At 37.4% G+C, this 16584-nt stretch overlaps 1 protein-coding gene across 1 annotated transcript; it reads left to right on the top strand.

The window, feature by feature from the left end:
• The first annotated feature begins 1648 nt into the window (after positions 1–1648).
• On the top strand, positions 1649–3618 carry LOC149831011 (protein RICE SALT SENSITIVE 3-like). Its single transcript, XM_090012911.1, has 7 exons — positions 1649–1770; positions 1886–1936; positions 2057–2185; positions 2328–2433; positions 2543–2584; positions 2670–2726; positions 2827–3618. Exons 1-7 carry the CDS (start codon positions 1649–1651, stop codon positions 3616–3618), a joined length of 1299 nt encoding a protein of 432 aa, XP_089869037.1.
• Positions 3619–16584: the final 12966 nt, after the last annotated feature.

Here is a 16584-nt window from a genome sequence, read left to right on the forward strand (position 1 = left end):
AAGGCAAGGGTGACAGCCCTAACCCTAACCCTAACCAAATCGGGTCGGATCCACTAAAAACCGGGTCCCAAACATAAGTCCCAAAAAAAATTTTCTGGCCTATAACCCCCAGCCAGGGGCGGCCCCCCGACCCCCGCATGCTGACTGCGCAGTGAGACCCGCGCCGGACCCCCTTTCTGCAAGGGCAAAAACAGTGAATCAGGCTCCACAACTCATCAACCAAGTGATATTCAAAGGACATTGAATAAATACAAATGATCTATTATGTAGACTATGACCTGATCTGCTTTGTATTTTGATTATGACCTCCAACTAGTGGGATACTTCAAAATGACAAGTTGATTGAATGAGCTTAAAAAGCCAAAAAAGTGTCTTTTGGCTGTGATAATTATGTTAGTGGAGCTTGTAATTATTAATTAATTGAGATGCTTTTTTTTCCCTAAGCCCAAAAGAGCTCTGCAACACCTAGTTATATAGGTCAGCTTAAGGCATTGAAGTTGAAGGAGTTCGATACATGAGATATTCTTCTCTTGCCTTGAGGATGAAGTGATGAGCTCACTTGTGAGAAGGGGACCCGCTAAGGGGCTTTTAACTGCTTGAGGGTGGACCACATGATAGAGCGTCAATCTATGGCGAACCCCACTGCTTGAACCAGTGTTTTCCCTTGATGATTAAAAACAGAAAGTGATAACTAGGGGTTTGTTTTTCCATAGTATGGTTAGAACTTAGAGTTCCATTAGGTGAGGAAAGGCACCCCTTTTCCCTTTTTTCTTTCAACTGCATACAAAATTTTCTTGGTTGTATCATGAAAAGGGATACCTAGATTCTTGGTCTAAGATTGGAGACATCCTAGTCTATAAAGAAATGAAATAGATAGGTTTTCATTTATGAAAAGAACAGCATCTACTTTTCACGAAGCTTGAACTTCCTTTTCAATACTGTTGTGCTTTAACGGGCTTGTTCTCTTCCTCTCATGAAAGAATTTTGGTATTCTGCTCTACAATACCAAGCCTTCTTTTGCATTACCAATTACTTATTTTACCACTTAGTGGTGCCATATGAGAGAGAGAGAGAGAGAGAGAGAGAGAGAGAGAGAGAGAGAGAGAGAGAGAGAGAGAGATGCAAAGGGTTGTCTTTAGAAAAAGATGAGCAAATTCTACCATCGAGACAAAGAGCATAGTGTTGGCATATATATGTCCCATACTGTCACTAAATACTCTTATCAAGCAGACAAAGTATTAGTGATGGCGTTTCATTATGTTTTGAACATTGTCATTTTGGAACAGCAGGGGCCTTGCTCGGCTATGTGGGGCACAGTCCATATTTTGGGTTTTCATTCCTTAGCCAACGTTTTAAATCAAACTTCATACCAATTTTTGGTAGTGCATGTAATTTGCGAAATGCCTGAGGTCTAAAATTTCCCTTGGCTTTACCAAGTGGGGCTCTCTTCTTTAGGACAGAGAAGATAAAGCTCGTTCCCCTCTCCCCACTCTTGAATAATAAATCTCTCTGTGTGTGTGTGTGTGAGAGAGGTTACTGTACACCAGGATTGCAACCCAGTAATTCTAGGGAGTTTTAGTTGCAGAGTTAAATACCATCCTCTTGCTTTCTTGCCTGAGAGGATATACCAGAAGAAAAGGAAAGGAAAATGGTGGGTTCAGATAGAAGCAAGGAGGCAGTTGGGATGATGGCACTCCATGAAGCTCTCAGAAATGTCTGCATGAATTCTGATTGGACTTACTCTGTCTTCTGGACCATCAGACCTCGACCGTAATCTCTCTCTCTCTCTCTCTTGTCTTCGTGCAAGAGGGAGTGTTTTGGTGAAACCACCTCTTCTTACACTGTTTTTTTTCTTCTTCTTTTTGCTTTTCCTTTGTGTATGCAGGAGGTCTAGAGGTGGTAATGGATGTAAAGTTGGAGATGACAATGGTAGCTTGTAAGTTCTGTTAGAGAAAAAATCACTTTTCATTTTCTAAAAAGAAAAGTTCAAAATAAAATTTGGCTGTCAAGTGTGAAATGAAAAGATAGGGGTTCCTTTCATTTGATTTTATTGCAGGATGCTGATGTGGGAAGATGGGTTTTGTAGACCAAGAGCAGCAGAATGTCTAGAAGACCTTGATGGGGAAGATCCTGTTAGAAAGGCCTTCGGCAAGATGTCCATTCAGTTGTATAATTATGGAGAAGGGTGGGTACTGGGTAGGTGTTTTAAAGAAATACATGAATGAATAATATATTAATAAAAACACAATACTTTTACTTTTTTTTTTAGTTTTCTTCAATGTAATTTTTTCCCTAGAATGAATGATTGATGATTTTATCATGAACAGTTTGATGGGTAAGGTTGCATCAGATAAATGCCACAAATGGGTTTTCAAGGAACCTTCCGAATGCGAACCCAACGTCTCCAACTACTGGCAAAGCTCCTTTGATGCTGTAAGAACTAAAAAAAATAAAAAATTAAATTCAAAACCAGAAATATTTTCTGCTTTTTTAGCAAGAAAAGAAAATTATATTTGTTTCTATTTCTACTATTTTCCTTCAGCTCCCTCCTGAATGGACAGACCAATTTGCTTCTGGCATTCAGGTACCAACTCAACCCTTGCTAAAATTCTGCATTTAAACTTCCATCCTTTTGCTTAGACCCTTGATTCTGTTGAGCCTTTTACTAGACCATTGCTGCGATTCAAGCTGGACATGGGCTTCTGCAACTTGGGTCATGCAAGATTGTGAGTGTTGTCATGAAGTTTTATTAATAAGCTCACTATAGCTTCAATATGAGATGCTTTTTGTGTGGTATCTATTTGCTGAATCTAATTGAATATTCAGATACCTGAAGATCTGCACTTTGTGTTGAGAATGAGGCAAACTTTTGAGTCTCTTGGATACCAATCCGGGTTCTACCTATCCCAACTCTTCTCTGCCAACAGAAATGGCCCACCATCCGCCAACATGGCCAAACCAACCATTATGAATCGTCCCCCTTCCATCTTCAATTGGAACCAAAGGCCTCTCCATTCTGCTACTATATCTACCAGTGCCACTGCTTTAAGGGCAGGCATGCCAACAGCTGATGAACCCCATCTCTTTCTTCTCCCTCACGCACCCGGATCACACATGGAAGACGTGATCAGCGATCATGACAATGATATCAAATGGCCGAACGGTCTATCATTCTTCAACCTGCTTACTGGTAGAGCAGAAGACAGTAAGCTTCTGTTTGGTGCAGACACTACTGGTGAACTGGGTGAATTTGGAGTCTCTTCTCAAAGAAGGATTAAACCACTGCAACAGTTTGTAGTTGGCAAGAGCTTGAATTCGAACTCAAATACGAATATGAGCATCGACAGCAACATGGATGATTCGAAGGCGATCTCGGAAGGATCAACCGGGAATGGCGCTGAAAATGCAAGTGTGGGCGAGTATTTGAGCTTGGATAGTCATGGTGGTGACAGTAGTGACAGGTTCAATAAGATGGAAAACAAGTTCAAGAGGAGTTTAACTTTGCCTACAAAAATGGTAGAGAACAATCATCATCATCAGCAGCAGCAGCAGGCTGTGGACTATAGAGGCTCAGAAGCTGGAATGTACTCAGATGTTATGGACACATTTGTAGAATGAATAGCTGATTAGCCTTTTCAGTCACCACTTAGTGTTTTTGTACTTTTCTTGCTTATAATGGAGGGAAAGGTTGTGTATATAAGTAGGATAAAAAAAGTGTGTTTCATTCTCCTTTATTCTCCATTACTGGTACTCAATGAGACTTCTCACTGCATGAGCTGCCATCATGTGGCTCTGCAACCCTGGTTCATCTTCAGGTTTTAGCATGACAATGTGCTTCTTTCCTTCAAGGAAAATATATCAGCCTTTTTTTCCCAAGTTGTACTCTCATGTTTATATCTTTTGTCTTTGAAAAAGTGTTGGTGGAAATTAGGTCCACTGTAGGGAGCAGTCAGTATCTCACATGGATACGGCTGAAGATACGGGAATTCGGCCATTTTTTGTGAAGTTTGCTATAATGACTTGCAAGGGAATACCGAATGGGAGTCAAAATAGAGTATTTCTGTGACATATAAATAGTACTATCCTGCCCAAGCATGCTTTTTACTTGGGAGTTCTTGTGAGATCCATCTGATAGCATCTACCAAGTTACCCTTAATCATTATTGCATGCGCAAACTGCAATCAGGGAGTAAATTGTGTTTGGAGTTGAGATCAAAGGAGCGGTTGAGTGCCATGGCTAAGTGCCATAGCCGATGGCATGCCAGCATTGCATGGGGCCCACAGTTTCAAAGAGCAGGCCCCACATAAAATGCTGTCACGTGATTGGCTATGACACTTAGCCATGGCACATAGCCGCTCCCTGGATCCCTGCTCGGAAATTATGGGGTTGAGTACCCTCTAATATGTGTACATGGGATGCTACTGGTTGTGACAGTCAAAAGATTGGTATCTACGTACATGTACATCATCTCGTATCCTGTCAAATTGTTAAATATTTCAATGCTTTATGCATAAGCAGCCATTTTTAATACTAGGGGTGTCAACGGGCCTGGTTTAATTATCCGGACCCGACCGAAGCAATCCGTATAGGGTCCGGGTTATATGGTGTTAAAGAAGAAGACTCAATTAACACCCAGGTCTGGACCTGAAAGTCCAATTAATACATGGACCCGGGTATAGTTTGTGAAATTTTATTCCAGACCTGGACCCAACCCGACCCGAGTTCTGATTAAGACCAGAAAATTTTCAATGTAAAAATGATAAAAAATATGGTTTTATCGGGTATGGTCCGGGTTTGGTTCATGTAGTTTTTATCGGGTCTGGATATGATTTTTCTTACAGTGGACCCGATTAAACTGGGTTCAAACCCGATACCATACCTGAATATCTGGACCAAGTCTAGTTCACCTGGGTCCGAACCAAATCTGACCCGTTGACACTCTTACTTACAACCATTGTCAATAGTTGGCTTTCAAGAGGCATGCGTATAAGTCCAAATGGCTCTTAATCTACAATCTTCCAAAGGTCCACAGACCATATGGAATCTTTTTCGTTAGCAATAAGTCCCATATACACATACAGGTAAAGGCTGGTAAATGAACCGAGCAGCTTATGGCTCAGCTCAGTTCAGCTTGCCTGAAGCTCGCTCGGGATTGTCAGGTTGGCTTGGCAAGACGAGCCACCAGCTGCTTGTATAGTGTAACTGAGAAAAGCATGAACAATGGATGTCCTTCTCGGCTTGGCTCGCTTAGGCTAGTTTAGATGAGATTATATAGGATTTATGTATGATACATGTGAAAAAGCCTATGGAAGCTCAATTGGTTTAATTGGGTTTTTAGGCAACCAAGAGGTCAGGGCTTTTGTTTTCACGATGGGCACTATAAGAAAATTATCTTTTTATCTAACGAGCCAGCTGGTAACTCGGCTCATTTGGTTCAGGCTCATACAAGCTCATGCTTAGCTCGGCTTGCATGAGCCGAGCTAAGCAGTGGCTTGCTGTAAACGAGCAGAGCCCGAACAACCTCTGTTCTGTTCGTTCGACTAGTATACCAGCCCTATATTATATACTCGAAAAGACTTTATATATATATATATATATAGAGAGAGAGAGAGAGAGAGAGAGAGACTTGAGGATATCCCTGGTATGATATCTTTAGGGGGCGTTTCTTTCATGCCCTTTCATTTGAAATAGGACTTCTGTATTAAAAAGGTGATAAAAGCATGTACGTGAGAAATGTGGTGAGACCCACATAATAAATGAAAAAGTAGTTTTTCTGTTAAAATAGGTTCATACCTCCCCGTGAGAAAGAACTTTCTCTCCAAAGTGGTCGAAGAGTTTACATCAAAGGAGCGGTTAATTGCCATGGCTAAGTACCATAGTCATCACATGACAGCATTGCATAGGGCCCACAGCTAAATAGTGCAGGCCCTACATGAAATGCTGTCATGGCACTTAGCCGCTCCCTAGATCCCTGCTCCATATCAAGTTGAGATCAAAGGAGCTGTTAAGTGTCATCGCTAATCACATGTGGCACTTAGCCGCTCCCTAGATCCATGCTCTATATCAAGTTGAGATCAAAGGAGATGTTAAGTGTCATCGCCAATCACATGACAGCATTGTATTGGGCTCACAGCTACAGAGTGCAGGCCCCACATGAAACGCTGTCTTGTGAAGAAAGAGGCTTTCTTTGGGTGAGTGTAACAAACACCCTCTTAAAGCCCATTTGTTTCATAGGAACGGTAGCCATTTTCATATGAAAATAGCTACCTTTCACATGGGCATGAAACAAACACAGCCCATAGAAAACATATGAGCTTGCGTGAGCCCCATGTTTTCCCCAAGGCTGTGAGCTTTCCATATTTCCAAACCTTCCCACGAGAAAACATGGGGCCATAGGGGGGCAATGGTTTCTCGAAGAATGATGCAGACTTCTCACTGCATGAGGTGAGCATGACTTTGTGTTTCTTCCCTTGAAAGAAAAATGTCTTTTTTCCCAGGTTATACTCTCATGTTTATTATATCTTTTTGCCTTTGAAAAAGTGTTGATGGAAATTAGGTCCACCATGGGGATCAGACACTATGTCACATGGATACGGCTAAGGATACCGGGATACGGCCATTTTTATGAACTTTTCATTATGATTTGCTTACAAGCGGATACGGAAATAAGTTCAAAATGAAGTATCCCTGTGACATATAATAGCACTAGTACTATCCTGTCTAAGCATGCTTTTAACTTTGGAGTTCTGCGGGATCCATCTGATAGCATCTATTAAGTTGCCCCTAATCATTATTGCATGCACAAACTGCAAACAGGGAGGAAATTGCGGGGTTTAGTACTGTCTCACATGGGCACATGGGATGCTACTAGTTGTGCCAGTCAAAAGATTGGTATCTACATACAGATTGGATCCCCAAGGAGGGAGGTACATCATGTCTTGTCCAGTCAATTTATCAAATATCTCAATGCTTTTATGTATAAGCAGCCATTCTTACAACTATTGTCTATAGTTGGCTTTCAAGAGGCATGCCTATAAGTCCAAATAGGGCTGCTACTCTGCAATCTTCCAAAAGTCCATAGACTGGATGGAATCCTTTTTGTTAGCAATGTCTCGTATACAGGTAAGGCTGATAAACCAACCCAGCAGCTTGTGGCTCAGCTCAATTCGGCTTGCCTGAAGCTCGTTCGTGATTGTCATGTTGGGTCGGTGCACGAGCCACAAGTAACTGAGCCAAGCATGAACAATGGGCGTTCATCTTGGCTTCGCTCGTTTAGGCTTGTTTAGATGAGCTTATATAAGATTAATGTATGGTACATGTGAAAAAACATATGGAAGCTCAATTGGTTTAATTGGTTAAGTAGGCAACAGAGAGGTTAGGTTTCCATTTTCACTATGGGCGCTATAAGAAAATGATCTTTTTATCTAACAAGCCGGCTTGTGACTCGGCTCATTTGGTTCAGGCTCATACAAGTTCATACTCAGCTCAGTTCTCACGAGCCAGATGAGCCGAGCTGAGCAGTGACTTGCTGTAAACTAGAATGCGAACAACCCTTGTTCGGTTCATTCGGCTTGTTTACCAGCCCTAAATACACGTAGGTACCATGAAAAGGCTTTATATATATATATATATATATAGGAAGATCTTTCAAGCAAAAGAAGGTAACATATATCTTCAAACACAAGTGTTTGAAGATTGTTTGGTATTTTTTTTTGCGCTACAGACTTTTAGCGGTCTTGACTACCACTAAAAGTCTGGGCAGAAAAACACACATTTAGCGGCGGTTCAAAAACCGCCACCAAATCATTTTCTTTTTTAAAGATGTGAACCCTTACACTGTGTGTCGGAACGAGTTTGAAGGAAAATCCATACAAAGATACAGGTTTTCCTATATATATAGTTGACTTAAGGAAATCTCTGGTGTGATATCCTTGGAAAGCATTTGTTTCATGCCCTTTCCTATGAAAGAGACTCTCTTTAATAGAAAATAGGACCTCTTTTATAGAAAGGGTGGAACAAGCATGTCCATAAAAAATATGTAGTAAGTCCCACATAATAAATGTAAAAAAACAGTTTTTCTATTAAAATATGTCCATACCTCCCCCCAAGAGAAACCACTTTCTCTCCAAAGTGGCCTTTATAAAAAAAAGGCTTCCTTTGGATGAGAGTCTAACTAAAACCCCCTTGACCATTTGTTTCATATATAGGAAAGCTAGCCGTCGCCATATATAAATGGTTGCCTTTCCCATGGACATGAAACAAACACAGCCCATGGGAAAAATATGAGCTCGTGTGGGCCCCAAGTTTCCCCCAATGCTGTGAGCTTTCCATATGAAAACCCTTCTCCAAAGCTTCGCACGAGAAAACATGGAGCCATAGATGCCCAATGGTTTATCAAAGAAGGCGCCTTTCATATGAAAGACATCACTCATTTCTGCTGGTGTAACAAACGGAAATGTTCAAACTTCAATGGAAGATGGGTGGTGAAAATGTCATATTAATAATAAGTTGCTGAATCAGCACAGTTTCCCTCTCACTATATGCATAAAGGTACTCTTTTTGGTTAACTTCGTTCGATCCAAAGCATGGTTTTTTAGTAAGGAGTTAATATTTTGTGCTATTGAAGGCACAAAACTATTGAGCTGAAAATCATAGGTTCAAGATTTATCTACTCAACCTAACCACATAGGTATATTCAGCATAGTTTGTTTGGTAAGAATTAAAACTTGGAATCACGTTATTTCGATCTAAAAATATGATTTTTTGAGAAAAAAAACATTTTAGTACATTATGGGCTATTGATTTATGAAGCTCCTAGAAAACCTACTTACATGTTACAATTACAAGATTCAAAACTTATTTTTTACAAAACTAACTTTGTAGAATACACCCATAAGGTCCAAGGTAAAAAAAAATGAAAAGAAGGTAATTCATACTCAATAGTCACCGCCTTCAATCGCACCAAAATGTCAACCCTTTCTTAAATATAAGTAATGAGAAACACATATACAAGTCCATATTTCACGTCTTTTTTAAGTACCACACAACAATTGTCTCTATAATAAGCCTAATCACCTCATTCAATGAGTTATAATATATAATAATAATAATAATCTAATTTTTTTCATATTTACATAGAGAAACCGCCCACAGGATCAGAGACCTAACCGTACTTAAGTCGTTGTCCTGGTAGCATAAAATTTTGTAGGCTTACCCCCTGCCTACAAGGAGTCACCATGCTTCGGCTTGCGCAATGGGTGAGACCCTAAAATCTCAAATTAGTGGATTTCTGGTCCAACCCCCACCCTCCCCATAGGACCAGAAATCCAAGGTTTTCAGTTATTTTTTGAGATCTCAGATATGAGGATTTGAGATCTCCCAGTTGGAGGAAGGTTGCATATCCCATATCAAATCTGACTTTAATCTGCATGTCTGCTGAGCTTGGGTTGCATCCAAACACACCTTAAGGGATGTCATGGTTGAATTTTCCACATAAACCTTGAAAATGAACTTGCATAGGCCTCCTCCCTAGCAATCAAGTTAAACCCTAGTTTGGATGTGATTACTTTGGGAAAAAAATTCTACTCCTCTTCCTTAATTCGGCTAGGATGAATGAACATTGGATTCCAAAAAACAAAGCATAAGGCTGGCCTTGACTTTTCTGATGACCCACTCTTTTGTGCTACTTTTTTTTAACACTTTTCTTGTCTACGACGTGGTGTATTTTGGCAGTGATGCTTACTCTACAGAACATAAAAAGAAAAGGAAAAAGTAAATCAGAGTAAAAAAGATGGGGTTTACCCATAAAGAAAGACGGGCCTTTTTAGACAAGTTGGACAGGTCAAAAGAATCAGATGGATTGGTTTATTTTAATCCCAAGAAAGTTAAACCCGATGAGGCTTGACTTGACAATTATAGTTACAACAGCTGTCAATAATCACTCAAAGACAAAAGGAATCCTATCTTTTATGCCTATTGAAAGTATTTAAGCTCACTTTGTAAAAAATGTTGCCATCCTTTTGTACACTAAGTTAAATTTGAACATTTTCTGGAGGACAAGTTATCCTGTCACTTTCCTCCATACCAAGTGATGTGAAACCTATTGAATTTGATTGCAACTGTAACTTACTTGATAATCAGCCCAACTGTATGGTTGGGCCTTATAAGACAACTCAAATGGTAATAAAACTTGACAGCAAATGCATTTATCAAGATTTAAAATTAATGTGAATCATAAATATATTAATAATTTAAAACATTACAAAATACACTACAAGGATAAGGGTCAATAGTGGCGACATAAAAAGTTGCCACTATTAACTTTAGATATCCCCTTGAATACCTTGGGCCCTAACAAATATCGTCATTATGAACATATCTATAACGGTGCTTTAAGATATCGTTGCTATAAGTATGTTTATAGCAGCGACGTTATATTATCGTTAACTATGTCACTGTTATAAACATACCTATACCGACGACCTTAGTTATTGTCATTAGAGGTATGTTTATAACGGCAACATTATATAGCCACTACGAGGATGAGGGTCAATAATGATGATAATAAAAGTCATCGTGATTGATCAACTACGGCATACTTGTCGCCCTTATAAACATATTTATAACAATGACTTTATATATCCCGTTAAAGATACGTCTATAACGATGATATTATTTGGTTGTTAAATATTATCACTAAAAACACTTTAATGAAAATATTTAATGGTCAATAATCTTTTCGTTAAAGATGAATAATGGCAATATATAAATGTCATCATTATAAGGTTTTACTCAATAACGACAACCTTATATATCATTGTTATATGGTATACTTATAGACTCTATAACGATGACATTTATGTCATTGTTATAGAGTAAGGGCCCAATGGGCCATTTTGATTTTTTTTTCTCTCTCCTCAGCCTCCCTCCTTTCTGCTCAGGTGACGCCGTCAAACCTCGACCTCCTTGAAGGTATCTCTTTCTCTCTTCCTCCTGCTTCTATTCTCTTCCTCTTCTCCCCTTGTTGCCGCAAGTGTCGAACACAACCCCGACATTGGGTTCTACTCTATCGAACCCAGCCCCGACATATTTATTGACTTATTTTTTTTTTACTATTTCACATGATATTTCACCAAATCCTTGGGTTCACTGGATTGCTCCCTTTGATTCTCTTACCTAAGTAGCAACTATCATATTCGTTATGTCACATGGGTACAAGTACATATAACTTCTAAATATATGTGTGCGAGTTGGTGCATTTTGACAAAGTTTATTTGTTTTCATAGTTGGGGCAGAGTTTGAAAGAGAAAAAAATATACTTTTCTCATTGCAATTAAAATATTAGTAACAAAGTTCACGTTTCTATGCAATAAGGCACTCTTCACATATCTATGAATCATTGGAGCAAGGATAACCTAAATAGAGTTCAATTTTGCCACATGACAATTGTTTTACATAATTTATGCTTTTATCTTATTTATATCCTTTTTTCACCAATCTAGCCTTTTATCTCTACAGGTCATTTGACTTGAATTTCAATATGTGTACCCACTTTCACCCTATAACCTTCTCTCCTTGGATAAAGAAACAAGGTCCCAAGTTTGATTCCTTTTTAGAGCCTCCATTTTAGTGATCATGGTGTTCCTCTACTAAGGAACTTTAAAGTTTCCTTTATATTCTTTGGAAGAATTAAATCGTAATTAGGAACAATTATCTTGTAGGATGAGGAAATGAACGGATGAGAAACAAAGTCATACAAAGGGTAAGTAGCAAAATGTCTCTTTCCTTTTTGGATAGCTTTTAGAAGGTTTAGGTCAATGTCTTGATAAAAAAAAAAGTTCTTCAGCTGATACTTCCTATAGGTTTCTACGATTAGATATCTCTTCATTCATGCATATTGATAGCATGAAGATAATTTTTTCACCTCTACAACATATTCTAGCAGTTTCAAACTTAGAAAAGTGATTGCTAGTAGGAAAACATTCAAGAGGAACTCTCCATAAATATGGTACTGGACAGTTCATCCAATGGCTCCTCATTGCTTCCATCTTTGACATAGTATGGTGTACTTGAAAAAAATGTCATTCATATAAAAAATTTCCTCGTCTATAAGATTATAACACTTGTTACTTCTTTTGAAATGAGAAATATTAATAGCGCCATATCTCTTATAGAACTTGTGACTTAAGTTATTGCACTGTTGTCAAGAAGTCATAATTGGTTGGTGGACTTATGGTTAGACCCAAAATTTGATATAAATGCAGTTGAACATCTACTTATTGAAACATTGACAAAGCATATAAGGTCATAAAGAAAGTGTATTGTAAGTGTATATATTATTGCTCTATCTAATATTGTTTTATATAGTGTAGTATGATATATCTTTGATATTCTTGTATGATTCAATTTTGTACAGTATAGTTTGATCTAATATTGTTTGATATTCTTGTATGATTCAATTTTGTATAATGTATTTTGATCTAATATTATTTGCATGAAATTAACAGATGATGATATATAGTCATTCACAATGAGGAAATGCACATTCTTCTTCCCCGTGGAATGGTTTATCACCCACCAGCCAAAGTGGACGCTTAGACCAGATCTACTTCATATCACATAGGGGTAATACTTTAAGGGAAGAAGAGATGCACCCCAAACACCAAGGTCACTGCAGCTTCAGAACCGTCCATGACAACCTCAGGTAAATATTAATCCAATGTTTTTTTTGTATAATTAACAATTTATTATTGTTATTCCTATTGATATATATTTGTTTCTTACAACAAATTAGTAACTATAGATTCTTCTCAGTGTAAATATAATAAGAACAAATGTATAGCCCACCATAAGCAAATAAAGCAACAAAAGGCTTCAGTAAGTATCAAGCTTAGGATACAATGAGTCATGGGCAAGGGTGTCTTTGTATTCTCTACAAGGCTTTCATGCATTGTCAGATAGGGGGCTAACATGACTCACAAGTCATGGATAAAGGTCACAGAGGACGAGAATATGATGTTGTTTGAGACAGTTTATATAAATATATTGCCTAACTATATTTTGATAAATAGATTAATCTATAAACAAAGTGTTACTAACTATATTATGATAATTTGGTGCAGCCAAACTTTGAGTTAGAGAAAGATATAACTGAACATCATGCTACTATAGATAAGCAACTTCAACTATCATACTTGAGGGCGTGAGAAGGTTTTTACAATCATTACAAGAGGTTTGAAAACCCCGATGAAGCTGCAAAACATCCATTGAAGGGAGTCAACTTTGATGTGTGGAAAGAGTTTTACAACTTTTTCACCAAATACTATTTGACAATAAATATTGAATATATATTTGTAAGTAAATAAATTTTAAAATGTTTAGATTTTCGTGAACTAATTGATCTAACTTTGGTTAACAATAAACATTAGAGAAAAATTCCACAAATAGACCAAAATAGACGGTCCAACATACCAATAAATCATCTTTGTACATTCATAGGTTTCATATAAGGGTAAGTTTCTTATTCTCTAACTCGATTTTTTTATATAGTAGTATAGTGTTAAATATGTTTGATTTAATGCATTCTAAATTTATTATTTACAGATTAAAATAGATGAGAGAAACCAATGATGAGTGCATTTTACAAAGAGATGTACACTAATTTAGATCACACGACATTCAACTGCAGCAAAGCAGAAGATACATTTGTAAGTAACTCGCACTTTGTAGCAACAAAACATAATCTACATTCATTTATTATATTTTGTACATTATCATTAGAACAAGTTTCACTCTGTAGAGATTAAAGTGATGAAACATGTTCTTCACAAGGAGGCATGTCGATTTCGCAATGAGACATCTTTGCCAAAGTCCTCGATGAGAGGTCGGGACATGTGAGAGGGTTGAATACATTTGTCATTCCAATGAAAGACAAAACATATGTTTTAGGGTTATCTTCTTAGCTGGAAGCGACACAGTAAGAACTCTAACAATTAAGAGAACAACTAGAGCAAAAGAAAGAATACCGAGAGTGAGAAAGATAAGAAAATAGAAAGTTATGAGAGCAAATGCAGACTTTCATATAGTTCTAAGGACACATTTTTGTTTATAGTTTTTTTTTGTTTGGCTCTTTTTCTATTATAGTTAGTGTGAAACTATATATATATATATATATATATATATATATATATATATATATATATATATTGAATTGAAGTTAATATTATCTTGAATGTGAAAAAAATATTTCGTTAATATTATCTTTATGCTTTTTTAAATTCTCATGTAAGTACCAAAAAAAGAGAAAACATTATCAAACATTCAATCATAATGTGATTAAAATATTTGTAAGTTATCATATTGAATTCTTATACTGCTATCATTATCATTAACATTGTCATAATTGAATGGTCAGATTCTAGTCATTCTTGAAGTGTGTCTGTTGTAGGTTTGGAGAGGACCTAAGGGAGAGATTTGAATAAAATGTATGTTTGTTGTTTGAAATGTATGTTATATTTGAATGTATGTTTGAGGAGGTTGGAGAGGATGAATGTTTGAGGAGGTTGGAGACGTGTGTTTGTTTTTTGAAGTGTATGTTTATATTTGAATGTATGTTTGAGAGGGTTGGAGATGATGAATGTTTGAGGAGGTTGTAGATGTGTGTTTTTTGAAGTGTATGTTTATATTTGAATGTATTTTTGAAGTTGAATGTTTAAGGTAGTTCGAGAGGATGAATGTTTGAGGAGGTTGAAGAAGTGTGTTTGTTTTTTAAAGTGTATGTTTATATTTGAATGTATATTTGAAGTTAATGTTTGAGGATGTTGAAAAAGCATATTTGTTTTTTGAAATATATGTTTACATATGAATGTATGTATGAAGTTGAATGTTTGAGGAGATTGGAGAAGTATATGTTTATATTTGAATGAATATATGTTTGAGGATATTTAAAGTGTATATTTGAATTGTATTTCTTGTTTTATTTAATGTAATATACAAAAAATTTAAACTAGTATAAATATTTTTTACAGGTTTAAGGCTTATAACAATGACATTTCTATGTTGTCGTTATAGGCATTAACACTATGTCTCTGTTATAACCTATAATGGCGACATAATTGTTGCCATCATAACCTAAAACGATAACTTACTTCTCATCATTATAAACCATATTGACGAGTTAATTCTCTCCATTACAACCTAAAATAGAGACACAAAAATGTCGCCCTTATAGAGTGGGTCACCACTAGTGGTCTTTTCAATTCCAACGAGATTCGTCGTCTGTGTTGGGTCACACATTAAATGCAACCTATAAATGTCGTTATTATTACTCAACTAAGGTAAAAAATAAGTTACTTTATTTGTTGTTGTTATAGACCTATAGCAACGATAAATAGGCCAATAGCGGTGAGAAACGTTGCCACTATTAACTTTGATCCTTGTAGTGAGAGTTTTTTTTATATCTTTAATAAATGTAAAGTAAATAATGAACAATTCACAACTCCTCCCTTTAAAATGCTTGGTGTAAATTGAAGAAGATTCATGTATCAACAACATCCAACAACAACTAAAACATATAGGAGGATTAACATAGTGAAGTATCGAGTATAAAAATTCTCAGTAGGCAAGAGAAAAATAAAACTACCAAGAGTGATGATTGAAGGCAAAATAGTGGATCATTGGTCGATAAGCAATCATACAACTTGATAAGTAATTCTCATCTCGTGAACATGTCTCTCTACCTATGGTTGAAAGCGACTTCTCTCTTTGAATGATGCTAAATAGTCAAAGCCTTGACAATTATGCATAGGAATGGCCATGTCACGGGCTTACTTTTTCAATAAGCCAGTGTGGTGTGATGGTCCTTTCTTACCACCACAAGCCTTCCTATCGCTCTGTCACGGACATAGAATTTCTCACAAACCTACGATGGCGCCAGACTGCCCAGTCTCGCCAGTCTAATGGCCAAAGACTATGCGCCAACACTTTTCATGTGCTGAATCATTTTCATTGGCCCCGCGCACCACCTCGTGTGCAACTGCCTAGCAAAAGCTGATCAAGCACATTTTTAAATTAGAATTTCATCTAGTCCATGCCACTTAGTGTATAGTCATCCCACACCAGCTATCACTTCTGAAAGGGACACAAGCATGTCTTAGCCTCATGTGACATGTAGTGTATTGCAACTCCATATGCACGCTACAACAAAACCTGAACAGTAAAAGAACAAGGCCTCATGACCCACAGTTCAAAGACCAGTTGATGATTGAACATCATAGCGAAGTGCACCACCCAGACTCATTTGCCAGTGCCTAGGCATTCAATCGCCTAGCCTTGAGTCACCATACTCAGTTGGAATCACCTAATATGATCCATGGGAAAATTAGTCCTAACCCATATGCACCCCTGTGCATCCAACTGCTACATGTGGGACATCTTGCAAGCCAATATGTCCTTAACCAAATCTCCAAAGGCAACATCTTCTGATATGCTTTTATTGCATAACCAAACAATATTTTGTGTCTGTGCTGTCATACAACGATACACTAATGATGATATTGTTGCCTATCGCATGCCATGCTACCACCG

Source organism: Nuphar pumila, chromosome 7 (genome assembly GCF_984573655.1).
Source record: "Nuphar pumila chromosome 7, dmNupPumi1.hap1.1, whole genome shotgun sequence".
Lineage (NCBI taxonomy): Eukaryota > Viridiplantae > Streptophyta > Magnoliopsida > Nymphaeales > Nymphaeaceae > Nuphar > Nuphar pumila.